Here is a 20953-nt window from a genome sequence, read left to right on the forward strand (position 1 = left end):
TTTCTAAAACAAAATAATTTGTATATTATGAATACACTAATGGTGGGTAACGAATCGCAATCAATGCCTTTCGTTTTCTTTGATGAAGGAAACCACCCTATTGATGAAATGGAATGGAATTTTGAAAGTAGCTTTGGAGGGAACGGTGGAAGGGGTCAGAAGAAGGAGAGGGCTGAAGTTTATCAATCCTCCATATTATTTCTACTGTATAGATACCTTTTTCTCAACTTATACGCAACCGAACTCCACAAATGAGGTACCAAAATGCACAGAATTCATCAGAGAACATGCGACGGCATATCTTACTTCATAATAATTGCTATTGTTTCCTAAAATTGGTTCTTAAATAATTAAAAAAACACAAATTTAAAAAAAAAAAAACTGTAAATATTCCTGATGTTAACGGCACACAACATGATACATTTGTTCATTTGCAACAATATCTCGCATTCTTTAATTAACTTTTATCAAAATGCAGCTGATGGCTGATTCCACATTCAAGTCTCCTGTTGATACATAACTACGAGTCATCATGTGCGCTAAACAGAGGATAGTGTAATTACTTCCAATGTTGTGTTTAAAGGGGTCCTCTGACCTCAATTTGTACATGAACATTCCAATTAAATTTGTAAATAAGACCCTGCCTTTTTTTCTACATTTTAAAATTAGAAACGTGCCTATCCCTCTGTGGAGCTGCATTGAAAAGAGCGGGGGAAGCCCGCGCTGGGAGCGGGCGCAGCACACTCGTAACGTTAAAATTGGAAGATATGGAGAACACCACAAGATGATGATGCTTTCGTAACCTCCCTGCCAAGAAATTCCTGGCAAAACCCTCTGCAATCACTGCATTACACATTGTTCAAACACACAGATTGTTCACATACCGAGATGACTGCATCAACGACAACTGGCTTCATGTCAACGACGTCTTCCAAGGGCTCCTCCTTCACGCGACAAGCGACGTCATCGGATAGTTTGAACGGGAAGTCGTCCATAATTAGCATGGGACTATCAAGTGTTGCGTCGTCATCTGGGCGATCCTGAAATCAGCAAGATGGCAATGAAATTGAAAAAAAAAATAAACCAATTTCCACAATTTTAAGTGACTACAGGGGTAGGTTATGGATAAAATTAGCTGAAAATTAAAATTAAAAGCACTTTAAAAAAATCAGCTTCATGGCTTTGGGGAATTTATTTAAAAAATAAAATTTAAAAAAATCAACAAAACAAATGAAAAAAGAAGTTAAAATATTAAGAGATTTCAAACACCTATTTTTTTAATTGGCTAAAATCAAAAGATTATTACACCTATTATATGTATTTCACGCTTTTAGATTTTCAAATGACGATATCTATTTTTTTTGTGGTTAAATGAAAAGTGAAAATTTTCAAGCACACAAAAATGTGACGTCCAAGTGTGAATGCTGGGAAAAGTCTGTGTGATGTCATTCTGGTTCCGCCTGCCGTCGTGTGAGGCCACCTTGGTGCGAGGCTGTGATGATCCATGGACCGAGATTCAGCGCCTCCAGTGTATTTACAATCTCCTTGTGATTATGGGATCCCCCTCGCTGGTATCTCTATCTTGTCGTGATGAGGGGGCTTGCGTGCCTAAGTGAACCTGAGAGCTATGCCGGCGGGAGCAAAAGCTCCTGGTAGGGCCACCCAAGCCGGACAGGTCAAAGGGGATAGGCCCGACAAAAAGAGATACCCTGGTCCTCCAGGTTGGGGGTTGGGCGTGGGGCTAACAATCCCACACCGTAAAAAAAATGTTCTGTTACGAAACCCATAAAGAAGCCTCGGAATACGGACGGATTTAAGGATAATGACACTGGCAAACGATCAGGAACTCGAAAACGGAATACAACATTGACCTTAGCTACATGGAATGTAAGGACCATGTTGAAGGCTGGAAAAAAGGCAGAGATCGCTGAAGAAGTATTGAAATATGGGATAGATGTAGTGGCGTTACAAGAAATAAGATGGAATGGAAATGGAAGAGTGGATAAAAAGGACTACTCAATGTTCTATCTTTATCCTTATCTTTAGGGTTTATCTTTAATAACAAAATGAAGCAAAGCTGCTTAGGGTATGAACCTCTGGGGGATAGAATGTGCAAGATAAGGCTCAAAGGACGTTTTAGAAACTTATCTATCATCTCAGCGTATGCACCCACAGAAGATGCTAATGATGATGAGAAGAATGCCTTCTATGATCAACTGGATAGAGAATGCAGCAAGATACCTAAATATGATATGTTGATTCTCCTAGGAGGTTTCAATGCAAAAATAGGAAGAGAGGACTTCTTGCAGCATGTAGCTGGAAAACACTCTTTACATAATGAAACAAATGGAAACGGAATGATGCTAAGCCAGCTGGCAGAAGCTAAAGGGCTAATAATCAAAAGTACCTGTTTTGCTCACAAAGATATTCATAAGGGAACATGGAAAATGGCAGGTACAGGAGTGGTCAACCAAATTGATCACGTTCTGGTTTCCAGAAGACATGCATCTTCAGTCATTGACATAAGGTCTGCAAGAGGCCCAAACTGTGATTCAGACCATTATTTGGTAAAGGCCAAGCTCAGGGAAAGAATTGCGAACGTGGGACGTATTAAAGGACCCAAGAGGATACAGTGGAGAGTGGAAAAGTTCAGACAACCAGCAGCTGTAGCCCAATATCAGGAAATCCTGGGTAAGAAACTAGAAGAAGGACCAGAGAACCTGAGTGTAAATGACTCGATAGAGAGAAAATGGCTTAATATAAAGAAGGCTATGGCAGAGGCTGCAAAGGAGACCATAGGAGAAAGAAAGAGAACAAGGAATGAAGAATGGTTTGATAATGAGTGCAGAAAAGCTATAGAAAGGAAGAATATGGATCGAAGGAACACCATCCAGAAAGAGACAAGACAAAATGTAGAAAGATATAAAGAAAGCAGAAGACAAGCAAATAAAATACTACGAAAAAAGAAAAAAAAATACTTAAAAGGGTTTGTGGAGAAGATTGAGGAATTGAACACACAAAATAAAAGTAGAAAGTTATACCAGGCAATCAAACGGATGACGAATAAATTTCAACCAAGAACAAACGCATGTAAGGATAAGAATGGGAGGTTGGTTAGAACAGAAGAAGAAGTAATGGGAAGATGGGCCGAGTACTTTAAGGAATTGCTGAATGTCAATGAGATAGATGAGGAGGATGGAGAAATGTTGGACATGAGGGTGGACACCAGTATTAGTAGGCCATCAATTGAGGAGGTGGAGGAGTCGTTAAAACGGCAGCGGAATGGGAGAGCTCCAGGGGAAGATGAAATTGTACCGGAGTTAATCAAGTATGGAAGAAAAAATTTAACAAAGAACCTACATATACTGGTATGTGAAATATGGGAGAAAGAAGAGATGCCTGAGAAATGGTAGATTGGTTTAATTTGCCCTATATTCAAGAAGGGAGATAAATTGCAATGCAGCAACTATAGGGGAATCACATTACTAAATGTCACTTATAAGATACTTTCTTGTATACTGCAGAGGAGACTTAACACGTATGCTGAAGTAATCCTTGGTGAATACCAATGTGGCTTCAGGCCGGGAAGAGGAACAACCGACCAAATCTTTGTAATGAGACAATGCATGGAGAAATGTTATGAGTACAACATTGACCTACATATGCTTTTCATTGATTTCCAGCAAGCTTTTGATAGTGTCAATAGAAGAAAAATGTTGAAGGCATTGGAGGGATTTGGAATACCAAAAAAACTAATTAAGTTGGTAAATATGACAATGGAAGGATCTCAAGCTAAGGCCTATATTGGGGGCAAGACTAGTGAAGCCTTTAAGATAACAACTGGAGTAAGACAAGGAGATTCTCTATCAGCATAACTATTTAATCTGTGTCTACATGAAGCCATGAGAGAACTGGGGTTAGAGGGGACAATTGTGCATAAATCTACTCAGGCATGTGCCTATGCCGACGATATAGTTCTAATGGCACGGAATATGGATTCTCTGAAAGAAATATTCAAAATCTTAGAACAGAAGAGTAAGAATATAGGGCTCAGAATCAATGAGAGAAAAACGAAATACATGAGAATGTCGACCACGGAAGACAGAAGATGGACTCTGCAAATACTCTATCCATGCGGCGGAAAGAAAAAAAAATTAATAATATGGAGATCCGAACGTATGACCTTTGTATCAGCAGCTCTGTACGCTCACTACTTGACCACCGCAACTGTTGGGTTTAGTGGTCGTAGTTACCAGTTTAAATCTAATTATGTAGAAAAACTTTACTGGTATGTGCTTGAAAAACTGAAATTATTCAAGGTCCACACAATTTAACATTTATGAATTTTGATTTATAGCCGGATAATGCGATGAATACAATATGTATATTAGAGATTCTTTCCGGGCATTTTTATATTATTCTACGTCACTATTCTTGTGAAATTATTTATTTTTCTTATGTGAGTGATTTTCAAATTATGACTGCATGATGTTATTTCTTTCCACATTATAGAAGTGCCAAGAATGGAAAAATTATTCTTATACATAAATCCCTAAACGAATGCTCTAAATTGATGTAATAAAAACAACATCTACGGAAGTGCTGAAAAATTTGGCACCCATTTTGTCATTACCCTGGGTGTTTGTCGCCCTGGCCGTAAGAAACCCATAACAAGCTTACTTGAGAAGCGACTTCCTTATTTCTTCCTTTCACCTTATCTCAATGACTTGTAATGTGCTAGCTGGGTACATGGGTATTAAGTTTTACAGTAAGTTGCCTAATGACTAAAATGAAAAATTCATGGTGAAGCAAAACACAGTACTATTCCACAAACTTCTATTTTAGCTGTCAACTAGTTTCGACGTTTACACCGTCATTATCAAGACTAACTAAGCAATAGCGTACAACGTCCATCCTTATTTATCCAACAATAGTGTGTTTCCACGAATTTTCCATGTTTTCAAGAATAAAATTACGCAAATTCTGTTAGAAAAAAAACATATCACCCAATACAAGAATATCTAGACGATAATATTTCAGTAATTATGTAGATGTTCACACATTTTTTAAGACAATACACTAATATTACCTACTGTTCTTTTGTTGTTAAAACTTGTGCGTTTTATATAATCTGTATATTAATTCTTGTATTACCTTTGTGACGAATGACCAACTTATTGCATCTTAAGACACGACAATCGTGTCATGTGACAATAAACCAAACATTATTATTATAATTATAGTTATTGCGAAACATTTTAACTTCAGCTTTTTACAGCAAGTTAGTTCAATTAGGTGATGATTTGAAATTAGCCACTACAATCTTCTGGGCCTCAAAAGATGTGTGGCAAGTTGGAGGGCGTGATTTTTACTGATTATGTTTCATTCATATGGCCAATATTAATATCCCCAGCAGTATGTTAGATTTATCATTGTTTTCCTTGTTTGTTGCTACGTTGTTGCTATGTGTAAACTAGTGATGGGCAAAGTCTATCATTTTGGTGATTCAATCATTTTGACTCGAGTCACATAAATGATTCAATCATTATGATCGAAAAGACTCAAAGGAATCAACATTGAAAGACTCAATCAATGGATGTAATAATAACTTTGAATGATCGAATAAATACTGCCTCATCTGCTAAGAGCATTGGTAACACAGATTACTATCCATATTATCATCTCCTACACTATTTTGATTGTGAATTCCTAGATGAGTAAATGAGATTACAAAAATGAAATAAGTAGTTTCATGAAAATATTTGGGAAGGCAAAACTGCCACAGTTTCTTAACACTAATAGAATAATTTCTAACTATACATCTCAAACTATAACACAAAATACAACACACACTATGCGTGAATCTGATCTGCCGGATAATTTTATGAACGGCACAATAAAATGTTAACAGCTGCAACTTCTACTTCTTAACATTCTCCTATAAGAGTCATCTTAATATTATCCTTTTACGTGTAGTGGTGTTATTAATACTAACAACTGCTGGAAAATATATTAGCAAAAGATTACACAGGTATTCAGTTCTTTATAACATACTATTTATTTTTCTCACAACTATTTCTGCCCCGACGAAAAGAGATCAAGCATCGATCGTTCCAGATTTTGAAGTAAACCGGAAACCGGGATGATTGATATGAAACCGGAAGTCGGAGTGATTGATGATCAACTTGTTTAACACTAGAATGCCGGGAAATTGACATACCCCAAGAATGCCGGGAGGGTGTCATTTTGACACCCATGTACTTATAACCATGTTATGTAGCAGATATTTTTTTAATAGTTGCTAGTGATAAAGCGTCATCTTTATTGCAATATTTGTTTTTGGTTCCTTAATATTTTCAAAAAAATTATGTTTTTTAAGAGAATTCCTCTAGAGTAAAAAAATATTACGCAAAAAATTCTGTTATCTTGGACTGCGGAATCTTTTTTTGGAACTGGTTTTCATCTTCAAATGTGGAAATTTGATTGCAATGTGGAAAATTGAAAGCAATAAAATCAATTACGACTATTTAACTACAAAATCGTATAGAAGAAAACACAAACACTTGGTAAAAAATAATCGAATACTTTTTTGTACAGACAGCTCGATCTAAATTGCAGCTTCTTTGCATTTCTGGCACTTTCGCACTGTTTTCGCCATACATACTGACTTTTTACACAGCTAACAAAAACCAACATTTCTATATTTGTTGCATTTTATCTTTACTTGACAGATTCGAGGCCGTTTTGGTTCATTTGGTCCGTTGGGCGATTTCTTAGAGTTTTCACTAATGACAACATGAGCTTAGAGCAAGAACACATTTTGTCGGTTTGCCCCGATAAACGGTTAGTGTAACATAACCGTTTTTGTACAATTTATTTGAATACAACTCTTCCTGAGAAGCTTTTATTCCTGCAGAGATATCCTTCTTTTTCTTATGTATGGTACCCAAAAGGCTTGTACCCATTCTTTCAAGCAAAACCAAGCAAAGTGATATGAAATTGGCCAGTTGTGATATTTCTGCCTTTGGTCAAGTAGGGCCGCATAAGTTTAAATGCAACATGATCTGTAAAGCAATTGTCAGCTTGACGAGAGTCGTCCTTGCCAAGGTAATGAAATTCGTTAATCAAATAATTACTATCCTTATCCATTAGAAGCCAGAATTTTTGCCCATATTTATCAGGCTTTGATGCCATGAATTGTGTGAATGGGCATCTAGCTTTGTTTGGAAACAGCTGTTTGTCAAAGGTTATGTGTGGCCCAGGCTATGGTTCCACAGCATGGCCATCTGCTTCTCATGTAGGATCCTGGACGAGAAGGCATCGTCACGCCTTCTCGTTCTCGTTTGAAGCCTGGCCAGCGCCCCTTCCACGTGGGCGCACAACCTCACGACTATGCATAAATTTCTTCTGCCCAGTAGCCAGTGCTGATCCAGGTTCGTCTAAAACACACTGAGGAACACATTGCTAATACTGCACATAGCAGATACAAATACTCAATCATGTGTAACTGCTAAGGTGTTCATTTTTCGTAACTGAAGTACTACAATACCCTAACCATAGCCTGGACCACACATAACCATTGACGAACAGCTGTTTCCAAACAAAGCTAGATGCCCATTCACGCAATTCATGGCATCAAAGACAGGTACATATATCATTTAGTATTGCAATATTTTTCTCTGGCGTAACACATGTATACGGTGCCATTATCAAGACCAAACTGCCGATGCAAGTCGAGAAGAACGTCTCGACTGATCGTGACACGCCAGCGAGCCAGTCTGTCTAAACTCCGCGCCAGGCAGCCGAATACAAAGGCTTGGCAGAAGCCAACTGCATTGTTGCGCGCGCCACTACACTTATGTTTCACGGCAAATAAGTGTCGTCGCGGTAAAATTTGGCTGGTTTCAAGGAATATTATTCACAAATAGAGCAGAATACACTTAACTCTACTCTAATCTACTCACAAGCTAATAAATTTTCGAAAAATGATAAGCTGATACCTAATATTTTATGCTAAATTAAGTCTAACATAAACAATCATTAAGGTAATATATTATTCTAGAATACTAATTTGGCTAGTAATAATCAAAACTGCATCCCAGGAAACACCTAAACCGAACGAAGAAATGATAAAATATACTGGGTGTCAAAATGACACCCTCTGGCATTCAAGGTAAATTTGAATTTTGAGATGGAAAAAAGACAGGGGGGTATCCATAACACTGTCATCTTATTAAGCCCTAAAAATGATTAAATAAGTCACGAAATATTTTATTCTACAACACTCTTTAAAGGCCAGCTTTGAAAAAAATGTTCGCGTAGGGTGTCAAAATGACACCCTTCGGCATTCTAGTGTTAAGGAAATGAACCACGAGTCATTTGATTCACCTAGTGATTCTATCTTTTTGATCGAATCGTTCACGATCGACCCATCGCTAGTGTAGACATGCCTTGTTTCGTGCGTTATAAGTAAAGTACGTGATAAAAGAAAGAATGAATGCTCTGCTATCCGTGCAATTAACTGATAAGGAAGAAATTAGTTAATAATTGCAACAATTGGCAAGATGAATAAGTCATTGGTTTTTAGTCAGGACTATTATATGAGCTTACCACAATGCCATGGTAAACCAAGTCTTTCAGGAACTCTATTCTTGACTGTATGCACTTTGTCTTGAACTTCTTGAAGTAGACCAAAGTCCTCATGCATTGATGGCATATTGAAGGTGGTAGACCATCCTCCGGGCTAACCTGAAAGAGAAAGTATCCATGTTAACTCAAGTAATATAGAGATTTGAGTTGATTTGGCGGTATCCTTAGTGAAAAAACTGTTGGATTTTAACTGTCACTGTAGGATTTTAACTGTTACTGTTGGATTTTAACAGTTACTGTAGGATTTTAACTGTCACTGTTGGATTTTAACAGTTACTCTTGGATTTTAACTGTTACTGTTGGATTTTAACTGTCACTGTTGGATTTTAACTGTCACTGTTGGATTTTAACAGTTACTGTTGGATTTTAACTGTTACTGTTGGATTTTAACTGTCACTGTTGGATTTTAACAGTTACTGTAGGATTTTAACTGTTACTGTTGGATTTTCTACAGTTACTGTTGGATTTTCTACAGTAACTGTTGGATTTTAACAGTTACTGTAGGATTTTAACTGTTACTGTTGGATTTTAACAGTTACTGTAGGATTTTAACAGTTACCGTTGGATTTTAACTGTTACTGTTCGATTTTATACAGTTACTGTTGGATTTTATACAGTTACTGTTGGATTTTAACTGTTACTGTTGGATTTTAACTGTCACTGTTGGATTTTAACAGTTACCGTTGGATTTTAAATGTTACTGTTCGATTTTATACAGTTACTGTTGGATTTTATACAGTTACTGTTGGATTTTATACAGTTACTGTTGGATTTTAACAGTTACTGTTGGATTTTAACAATTACTGTTGGACTTCAGCAGTTATTGTTGGGTTTCATCAGTCACTGTTGGATTTTCTACGGTTACAGTTGAGTTTCTACAGTTACTGTTGAATTTTCTACAGTTACTGTTGGATTCAACAGTGGTCCCAATTACCTGTTGAAAATTTCAAGTTTTTTTCAACAGTTTTTTCACTAAGGGTAAAAACGATTGTCTCCAAGCCGTGAGAAAATAACAACACTTCATTCAAGGTTTCAAGAGCACTATAGGAAGATTTTTCGTTGAAATCATATTGTTAACTTTAATAAGGTGCTTAAAATGTTTTGCACAACATTTTAAATCCTTGCTTCAATGTAGAGATTGAAAACTTAAAGGACAGCCAAAATTAATTCCTTCGAGCGGTGTCACAGAGCGTATTTGAAATAATCTCAGAACCTACCGTTAGATCACAAGTTACAAAAACTCTCCATATCTTTTACGAGAGCTAACGAATAACTTTATAATAGGCACACAACAGAAAATAACTACCAAGTCTAATGGAAACCGGTGTGGAGGTATTAAAGACTGAATTTTCCCACGCAAGCATCTTCATATCCCATGACTTCTTCACCCTCTACTTTCGATGGCTATAAAACGTTCTTTAAGAGAAAGAGCCGTTAAAACATAACATTAACATTCTAAATGCATCGTGAATTCTTTTCAAAACGTATGCCTTTAAATTCGTCACATAGAATTCTACTAAGTACTAGTTTTCTCAAGAAATACACCTCTACCTTGACAGGAGTCGCTTGACGGAACACTTTCAAAGAACTTATCTCATGTGGTACGCGAGGCATAGACATATATATCAATGTTCCTCAATAGGGAATATTATCAAATGTAGTAAAACACATGAACTTATTTACTATAAAGAAAAATAGAATACGAAAGGAGTGAATGCTTACCTCTAGCCCTGAAAATTCCTTAATAACTTTCCATACTAAAAGATTATTCGTTCCCGCAGGGTCAAAAACATCGACATATACCTCTTCCGAGCTTCTGCACAGTCGGCACCGTGTATGATTTCCTATACTGACCTTATCAGTCATTGTGTGAAGACACAACTCTGAGAAAACAAATTATTGCATGCTTCAACGAAGCTCATGGGCTTATATCTACTATCAACACCAGCAAGCAACTTAAAAATAACTTGATGGCTAGAATCGCTAGAATAGATATTTTGAGGTAAATTTTCAAACAAAGAAAGAAGAAGAAACTCCTCAAAACAAAGATCTCGTACCGCGAAAACAGATGAGAAAAGTTGAATAACTATATCCGAGTGAAGTCGTCACCAGTGTTTGCTCCACGAACATCAAAAAAGAGGATCCTGAAATTTTTCCGCACTATGTTGTCACCCACTGCGCATTTAAAAGGGTTTACAAAAGTTGCCACTAGCGTCGCTAAGAAACAATGAACCAAGAATCACGGGGAGATGAGATAATCTTCAATGGTATAATTAGGGGTATCATTATTTTTTTTTCCTTTTCTTGACCTTATTTAATATATAATATGGTATTTCCTGGAGTATAGGTCATTTATACAAAAGTTAGCAGCCAACGTTTCGATTTATTTTCTTAAATCATCTTCAGGGCTCTAAACTTTGAACAGATTTATTAATTAATAATTCAATAAATCAAAATTAATGATCAATAAATCTGTTCAAAGTTTAGAGCCCTGAAGATGATTAAAGAAAATAAATCGAAACGTTACCCAGCCAGCACAGATTTGAACTTATCCTTGGAGAAATCAGATATTGTGGGGATAAGCTTATCCTCCATGTGTAATATCCCTTTTTTCCACGATTTCAAGCGTTTGGGCGGTTTGGGGAGGGGATGTCAAAATTGGCCGCATAGCAGCGCTGAAGTCCTCCATTACCGTTAAAGCCATTATAGTGGCTTCGTGTTTACATTTTTGGTGTTGTGTATAGTGGTGTTTGTGAGTAAAAATCGTTGATTATTTTGTGTATACAATAATAGTTAAAGTGATAATGCGACCTAAGCATCGTTTTTGTGTGCCTTAGTTCGATGCAGAGTCCTCTGGATTGTTGATAATACACTACAAAGGGCGTAGTCCAGTACAAGCTCCCAGTGCTCCGAAGCACTGGAAGCGAGTCTTTTCGTGGTCCAGTAGAAGCTACAAAAGCTCCCGTGGCGCTCTCGTACGTCACGCATGACGTCACTATATTCGCTTCTCTCTCGCTACAAACGCTCCCAAGAAATAGGTAGGGCGGCTGGAGCGAACCGGTTTTCAGCGCGAATTTGAACGGGAAGGAAGGCAAAAGAAAATGGTGTTCATAACAATTGTGGACCTGGCCGGCAATAATATGACCATTTGGAGTTGATGGAAGAAGTCGCTAAGAGAGCCTGGATAGTAAATGCTAAAAACAAATGGTTAAAGAACTATTCGGGGGATATTACGGTGAGGCAAATGGCTGTAACTCAATGGCAGAGTCGCCACGGGCCAGATCGGGGAAGAAATTGAGCGGCAAGACCAAGATATCTTATAAAATTTGTTGTTGTGATAATTAATTATATATAATATTATTTAATTATTAGTGGTTTAAGCTTGAGCTAGCGAGAAGGGGAGATAAAAAATGGCTATTCGAAATTAATAAGACATGTAGTGAGTGAACTTTCCGGTCGAAGCATTAATTCCGTCCGTTACATATGAGAATTATGTTAATTTTGTAAGTTATATTGATTTATTTGTTATTTAGATCAATTATTAGTTATTTGAACTTGATATTGCGTGAAATTGAGATAGAATATGACTTCTTAGGTTAGGGTACGTGAACTTCTAGTTAAAGCATTCCGTTTGTTGCTTTTTGGCGGCCAACCTAGGTTTTCTTCAAGCTTTCCCCATGAAGATTGTATTCTCTGTTAAATGATGATATCTTCCTCTAATCTTCAACTGAAGTTTAATCAATTATTGATGTTCGGTTGTATTTTACTTATGTAATTTTCTTAAGGTCAGGTTGACACGCATTGCATTTATGCTTAAGGCTCGTTGTTGACGAGATTGGTTCAAGTGTAGGACTGCTTTTGAGACTGTCATACAATGTCATGAGTGCAATTGATAAATCGTATAAAGGACACTCCACTTAAGGCCTTTTTACACCTACATAAATCCGTACAAGTCTAAATGTATGAACGCGAGAAAGAACACGAAACCGTACGGTTGCGTTGTTGCACGTTAAGTGGTTTCACGTGTAACCTTCTTCCATGGTGTAACCACTCAACTTGTGCAAATGCATGATCGACAAATTTAACCTATTTTAGCTAGGTTCAAACATTCGTACATGTTCCGTTTCGGTCCACAAAAATAATTCACGCAAATAGGCATTAACTTGTACCTGTATCGTTTAAACGCAGGCTTTTAGGCGAGTTAAGTTAATTAGGCTTATTTTTCGTTTAATTGAAATTTCTCTAATAAGGTATTTAATCAGTCTTATCTTCTTTAATATGTATCATATGATCTGCTCTTTATAGTTTAAGTTTATCACCTTGTTGTTAGAGGATTTGCAAACCAGTGGGTAAAATCTTCAGGACAAGCATCGGTCTGCTGTGGTGCCCGATCATGGTATCCAATGAAGATCTAATATTAAATAGATTTCTTGTGGTGTACCCCATGGTCATATTCTTTTTGTCATTTATATTACTGACCTCTCTAACAAGCTAAGTAAAGTACAAGGGGCTATAACAATCCCTAATTCAGACGATCTAATATCCGAGCAGACGATACTAGTAAAACAAACGACTAACAAATGCTACAATCGCTCCAGCCGTGATCCAGTAGGGTAGCACTGGGAGCGATAGGAGCGAAAGTGGACCACGAATCTGTAGCGTCTGTAGCGGGAGCACTTGGGAGCATTGGGAGCGTGTACTGGACTACGCCCAAAGTTGAGTCGTCGCATCCTACCATCTTTGTTCTCTGCACTTGTTGTTTACATATAGACAGTGAATGTGGCTGGCAGTTGCTCGGCAAGATTTTCCGTTATTTGTAGTAGAAATACGGCACAATAGGTTGTAGTTCGGCTCCTAATTGCTCCATTAGCACCAAGGACGTGTTTAAAAATTTTAGTTTCCCTCAAAATACTGAGAGAAGAGCGAAATGGCTTCAAATACGCCGAAGGGACAAGTGACACCAAACAACGTCTTCCCGCCTACGTGAGGTAAGTTTTTCTGCACTTAATGGTTCCTTTAATACTATTACCTTAAATTTTAATAGTGTTGATCCACGTATTTCAATTATTAGGTTTGAACTGTGCATAAGTTGTAATTTTTAAAAATATGTATTCCGGTTCAGATAATCCGGCGAGGTTCTTGACGAGTGTTTTTGTGCTTCTGTGTTTTCTATTCATCAATGGAATATGTGAAATTTTGTGACTAAAATATAATATTTAGTCTGGGTTGCAGAGATGATTGATGTAGTTCTTTACTACGTACCAGAAAGTGTAACAATAACTATTAGTGCTGCTAGTTTTGTATTCAATAAAAATATTTGTTTTTGTCAATGCCGGTATGAAGTAATCTTACGGTCATTTACATCAATGAAGGAAATTACGTTTTTGACTAGAATCTGCATATCCGGATACATATTAGTGGACGAAACTCCGCTTTTCATTGCTTTATTTGTGTGTTGTTCATGAGAAGAATTACTATTATATTTCGAAGTAGTGTGAATGCTTAATTTTAGGATGCAATTAAAATCTCGACGAGTCGCTTTTGCGACTAATCTTCTCCTTGACTCATTCCGAATTTTTAATTCCAGTTTTGTTTGAAGAGGATTACATTCCTAGGGCTGGTTAAAACGGAAAAATACATCAACACCGAACTTTTGTCGTGGCCCAGTGCTTATACTGCTGTCTGCTCCTGTGTACTTGAAGTTTCAACATCTTTGGCCGAATATTTACTTGTGGTACGTATTCGAGCTTAGTAACTAATTGTAAAATATGGAAATATATAATTAATTAGGTTTTTCTGAAATGGCTTCAGTGATTATCAAAGAGGACGGTACCATTTATGCCTAATTATTGAGAGTTATTAAAAAAATATGGCTATGGATAACTAGGAGTTTTTGATTATTTCTTCGTACACCATTTCAATTTCAATGCGTTATTGTCAGTGTGTATATTATTCATGTACATTTCTCTAGAACTTATTGTTTTACTTTTATATTTACTTTTATTAAGCCTGTGCATTTAATTGTGCTTTTATAAATCTTATATAAATAGTGATTGTTAAGAGTGGAGTGGAAGCTTATTGTTAATGTGTAGATATAACTTATTCAAGACCTGATGCGGTATTGTGTGAAAATAATACGGTTTTAATGATATCTTGGAGATATCATGATTTCTGTTGCAATAAAAACTTCTTTAAATGCATTTCTTAGTGATATGTTGCGATAAACCTAGGATATTGTACTCCTAAATCCATTTATGGTGTTTATCCTTAGCCGTAGGGGGACTTTCTGCCATTTCCTTTTGCGTTGATTCTATATTCTAGTGATTAGTAATGTTTACCATTGGAATAAATTAATAAATTTGATTTGCATTATCACTTGCATGTTGCTGCTGCTGTTCAAGCAGGTTCCAAGGGTGTCATTTGGCAAGGGAGCAACATAGGAAGAACTAGTGCAAGATGCTAAAATTACTGATTGGGTAAGTTCTACATTTTACACGAAATACCCTGACATTGAACGTTCAACTATCCTTTCTCACCAGTATGTATGAATAGGGTACCACATTGCCATTTATTTGTTTCTTAAGGGTTGAGGTTAGTGTCTGTAGCTTTGAATATATTTGTTGAAGGTAATTCATTAGGGTTCCTAGAGGAAAATGGTGCACTGCAAAGTAAAAGCCAAAAACCTCATAATGAAAGTGGCGTATAAATATTAGACACATTGGTTCTCTTTGAGTTCGAACTTAACTTTAATTGTAGTATAAGCTTTACTTTTTTTATACATCACTGATTGGCTGAATTTTTATCATTTTAAGCTTGGCATCATTCTCTTCCAAAGATATTATGGCTTCATCGATAAACATGCAGAAGATAATTCATATTTAAATGTAATTTTTGGGTTTCTTGTTTAGTTCTCGTATTTGTTGTATAGAACACCAAAGAATCATTTTGTCTTCAGTAGAATACATTATAAGGGCCTACTATACTGTATGGTTGAAGTACAACAGAGTGTTTTAAGCATGCTGTAAAGTTGTAATTCTTACTTTCAATTTTCTACTTCAGCATATGGTTAAAATAATTTTGCAATAGGTCATTGCAACATGGTTGAATTTTTTAATCAATGATATTGTAAACCACATACTATGAAGCCACTGCTTTTTATCCTTCAGTCAAGTTTTAAAGTTCCAGTTACGAAGTACCCCCTTATTTTTGCTGAGGAAATTAGTGTGTATGAAATGTTATTATGTTCATGAGATTAATGCTGAAATCAAATTACAAATAAGTGCAACAGTCGTTCTTAGAGAGGGGGGAATTCAAGCCCAAAACATGTTTAATCAAATTAAATATTGCAAGTAATATGATTCCATACTCAAATCCAAGTCGATATTTGGCCTCACCAACAAGTTGTCTCTTCAGACTCCTCTGTCCTCCATAATGTCAACCTTTTCCCCAACTCATCCCATGTCCTCAACCACTGGGTCATTGCATCTTAGTCTTCCTGGTGGGTGCCTTCCCTCTGGTTGACCTCTCCATACTCCTCACTTCTTCTTACATGACCAAGCCATGCAATTCTCCTACTTCTGATCACAGTGACAATATCTTGTTTTATGAAGTTTCCTGCTCTATGTTTTTCAGTATTCTCCAAACCCCTTCGTCAAACGTTGGACCATATATCCTTCTCAATATTTAATTTCCAACAGTTATTTACTTCTTATAAGGCTGCTTTGTTAGGGTCTTTACCTCAGCCTCATTTAAGAGCACTTGCTGTATTATGATAGTATACATTCTAATTTTTATCTATCTTAAGTTGATATATACCTGGAGTTGGTATATTGAGAAGTTGGATCTATGATAATTTTGATAGGCTCCTGTAGCATCTATTAGCTTAATTTATCCCCATTTGTATCTCTTCATCTATTTCATTTTGGCAGTTAATGGTGACAGAAATGTTAGGCTCTGCCACTCTTCCAATTTTCATATATTTAGTTTTATTTTCAATTACCTGTAATCCTACTTTTATTACTATTCTACTTGGGCTACTGATTTGAGGTTACTTTTACTATAGGCTATTAAGGCTACATCAGCAGCATAGGCCAATGTATTTATTTTTCCTTCGATACTTGCCCTTCTTGGTATAGCTTCAGTTGCTTTCAAAGCTTTTTCTAGTGCCAAGTCTCTTCTTCATAATTGAGAATACTTCTTTTGATGGGTAAGTTTAGTTTTTTTGTGCATAAATGCACTGCAATTCTGAGATTCCTCTTTAGTTTCTTTCCAGAAGTGTGGATTGCTATATCCTTTTGGCAAATTACTACATTATATGTTGTACTTAAAGAAAATATATATATTCCATGACGGTGTTAATGGAGAGTGTAAATGTTGTTCATCTCATTGATTTGAGGGTACCATGAAAATTGACTTGAACTCTTCACTGAACAGTTTTCTGGGGTTGAAATCTGTTCTTCATAATTACTAGTGTCTCTTTCGATAAGCAAGTTTGGTCTTGCTGTGCATAAATTCACTACTATTCTGAGATTCCTCTTATACAGTCAATTTTTTCCATAACTATTGACTACTTAATCCTGGTCTGAATGTTATTATAATGGATGTAATACCGGAGGAAACTGTATGACACATTCCATGATGGTGTTAATGGAGATAGGTAAATGGTGTTCATCGTTATAATGAGGGTCATTAATTGGGGGGTACCTACCTTCACCATTGGCATGAATTCTTTGCTAAACAGTATTCTGGGGTTAAAATATGGGATACGTTTGAGAATACCTATTAAATGTGAAATCTATCAACCTATTCCGCTGTTTGGAATGTTTTAAAATGTAAATATTTTTTAAAGGGGGAGAGGATACGATGGTCGAGATTAGGCAATGGAGTAGTTTAATATGACTGTATGCCTTCAATTTGATAATATTTTTAGATGATCTGATAAATGTTGAAATATTTGTGTCAAGGAGTAATGGCAATGGCGTAACTAGGAATATGCTTTGGGAAGGATAGGATGGCCTGGTGTGGCACCCCCCCCCCCCCCCCATCAGACAACGAATCAGTCCAAGAAAATTTTTGAAGAATAAAATTCCTGGAAATACATTTGAAATCATTTTGGCACTAAAGATTTAACTTTTAGTCGATGCAGTTCAATATATAAAATAATTATAAATAATTTTTTTATTTCTCTCAGGCTTTGGGGAGGGATCTTTCCCTTCCTCCCCCCGTAGTTATGCCACTGAGTAACAGTGTTGTGGAATGTTAATGTCATATTATTCCTTTTTATAATTTTGTATGCTGACAGGAAGATTGCCATCTTGGTAATTAATTTCCCGAAAGTTGTCTGCCAATTGAAATTTAATTTATTAATTTCCTATTGCTCAAACCATGAAATATGATATAGAAACTTAAGTGATTGCATGTTTAATAAACATCTACTCATTATAGAACTTTATCATGACTGTTGATTGTGAGAATTTGATGTATCACTGAGATGCTGTTCATTAAAATTATTTGTGAATTAATGCTTTTGGTGTAATTAACGAAATTTTATTTATATTTTTAATTACAGGTTCATGTACTCGAGTAGTCAATGTCATTGGTGGTAAAGGAACATAGCAAAATTGAGAATAATGCAAGATGTGTGGCAGCTGTCATCACCTGTACATCATTCTCTCCTACTAATTTGAATCCATTTTAATAGAAATGTTACATCTTGTGCACTTAAGATTTATTTTTTATTTTGCAATATGTAAATAATCTTAGTTTCAATGGAATTGTTAAATCATTCTGGAAATCTTAAAATGTAACATTTGTGGTGTGTGTACATTATATACTTTGGAAAAATGTGATTTTTTTCTTTTATATACCTCCTTTGATGACATCTTTTATGATCTGCAACTCTCGTGAAAAGTACATAAACTGCATGGCAGCTTGTGACTTCTGTAGTTTTTCTTGTTTAATTTTGGGGTAGGATAATATTTCCGATTTTTCGGCTCAAAAAATTGACCAGACTTGTCCTCAAATTCCTCGTATAATATCCATTGCGCTGTTTTCATGGAAGTTTACTCGGATATTACATGCGAAATCTCTTCCGATCTGAAGACAACTCAAGAGTCTCTCTCAGCTGATATTGGACTATTCAAAATCTGAAATTATTCCTTTGACGAGAACAAAACGCTATATAGTAGCCCTGGGAGCAGTAATATTAGTTTCGGAAATAATTTACCCTGTTTCAGACAAATATGAGTTTTTCATATCTAGAAAAACGTCCAGTGAAAATAATCAAAACTTGGCTGAAGCGCGATTATTTGTTATTTTTCACGATTTAAAATTTACAAATTGATAGTAAAGTGTTCCCAGTACATCAAGATTGAATATATTATAATTTATAATTACCGAAAATGCGACAGGAATCGCGTATTTATGAAAAAACTGGCATTATATCACTTTCCCCCATAAGACTCTATAGAGACGGAAGAACTAAAATGGCGGACGTCTCAATTCCCATAGTGGAAGTGTATGGAACGACTCGACCCTATGAGGGAGTAGTGTAGAGAACTGCCATCCAGAGGACTCTGGTTCGATGTAGGCTACGACGGTACGTACAGTTGTGGCGATACATCAAAACATCCCGGATTGTCGTGGATATTAATGAAGGAATCATCGACAGTGCTGTGATTTGTTAACAAATGCGAGGTATTAGTGATCGTAATTGCCAAATTCTTGGGTATAACGGTAATGGATTTCGAATTTGTGCTTTTAGAAATCATACGTAAGGTAATTCACCAGTCTCCTCTATAATGTGATGTAAGGAATTGAACAGTAAGATTTATGGTTTACCGATGAAGGTATAAGGACTGCTCCGTGTTCTAGTGTATTGTATATCGTTTCAAGATGAATCATTCATTAAATATATCGTTTTTAGAGCAATAATTTTGTTTATTTTCCACCTTCTTCTAACGGATTTTTTGGTATGTTCCTAAACTTGCGTGAATGTGTAACATAGTGAAAAAAAACCTCATTGTGGAGACTAATGCGGTATTGGCTTTCGATGGTGAATGATTCAGTGCATTATATTCCATCATGTATGTTATTATACAGTATTGTATTGCAGTATCCCATGTAGCATCAAATATCTCAGAGGAATCTCACGAGATATGATCTCATAGGCATACAGACCTCATAGACAGAGTGGTCATATATGCCTCGTGAGATGTCTCTGGCATATTTGATGCTATAAGGGATACCATAATATAATAAAATACAATGATGAAAAGTAATGCATTGAATCTTTCCTCATCGAAAGCCAATTTATGTTATTACGGTTATTACATTATTTTCACGTAGTTCTCATGAATCTCGCGTGGCAGCGCAGCGATCGTACGCGAAACAGCTGCCACCTAGCGGCAATTATACGGCGTAAGGATAGGCATATCTCCAAAAATGCGGAAGTGCATCTCCGATTTATCCCAAAAAACGGCGTGGATTATTCATACTTTATCTCTGCTTTCAGATAGGTTTCGTCACGGCATATATGTATAATATCCTCGTATTTAGGGATAAGGCAAAATCTGTGCTAGTTGGGTAGCTGCTAACTTTTGTATAAATGACCTATACTCCAGGAAATACCATATTATTTATTATATTAGGGGTATCAACAGAAATTTAAATGAATGATGATGCGGCTTATTAATTCATAACTTTTCAATGGTAATCCTCGCAATTAAAAGCACATCGCTGCAAAATATTGGATGCGGTTCGTGATTGCACCCATCACTGCGCTACGGACATTTTTAACGACGCGACGCAAACGAGCCAAGTAAGAACTCCTCCTTTACCTTTGGTAGTACCTTTGGTTTTGCTCATTGTACACTACGAATGTCATATGTTACGATATAGTTTGAAATTTTTATCGCTTTTTTAATTTTTTTTAATTAGCATGTATTTAAACTATTATTATTACTATCATGTCATTAAAATAGAACTTGTTTTCACGCATGCGCGCTGCCAACTGGCATGGCCCGCCATTTTCATATTTTCTCTGTGTTGAAATGCGTTGGTGAGTTGCGGAAAGGGAATTCGTGTGGAACATATAATGTATTTAATATATTGATTATTATTTTAAAATGAGAATTCTGCTGTCGGTAAGGTGTCAGAGCACTCAATGAACCAAATTGTAAAGGCTGGGGGTCTCAATTCGGATAGGAACTGATTATTTTAATTGAACAAACATGTTATTCAGACGATTTTTGGTCGATATTGGGATATGACAGTCAACCACTGTTTTCATCATGAACTTTTTATT

At 36.3% G+C, this 20953-nt stretch overlaps 1 protein-coding gene and 1 long non-coding RNA gene across 3 annotated transcripts in view; one reads left to right on the plus strand and one right to left on the minus strand.

Annotated features, from left to right (window-relative positions):
* LOC124170193 overlaps positions 1 to 10789 on the minus strand; it is a 37649-nt gene extending 26860 nt beyond the window's left edge. Inside the window, exons 1-4 of one of the 2 annotated variants that reach the window (XM_046548891.1) lie at positions 10707 to 10789; positions 10372 to 10532; positions 8611 to 8748; positions 885 to 1040 (exon numbers count right to left, since the gene is read on the minus strand). In XM_046548891.1, coding sequence (XP_046404847.1) covers positions 885 to 1040; positions 8611 to 8748; positions 10372 to 10532; positions 10707 to 10779 — 528 coding nt within the window. In that variant the 5' untranslated portion in view covers positions 10780 to 10789. The other variant, XM_046548892.1, reaches the window with a different exon arrangement.
* A 3553-nt stretch (positions 10790 to 14342) lies between these two features.
* Positions 14343 to 18259, plus strand: LOC124170177. The gene is made up of 3 exons (XR_006867341.1): positions 14343 to 14383; positions 15054 to 15125; positions 18218 to 18259. It is a non-coding gene; the product is annotated as an uncharacterized LOC124170177 (long non-coding RNA).
* The last annotated feature ends 2694 nt before the right edge of the window (positions 18260 to 20953 follow it).

The sequence above is a fragment of the Ischnura elegans genome, chromosome 13 (genome assembly GCF_921293095.1).
Source record: "Ischnura elegans chromosome 13, ioIscEleg1.1, whole genome shotgun sequence".
Lineage (NCBI taxonomy): Eukaryota > Metazoa > Arthropoda > Insecta > Odonata > Coenagrionidae > Ischnura > Ischnura elegans.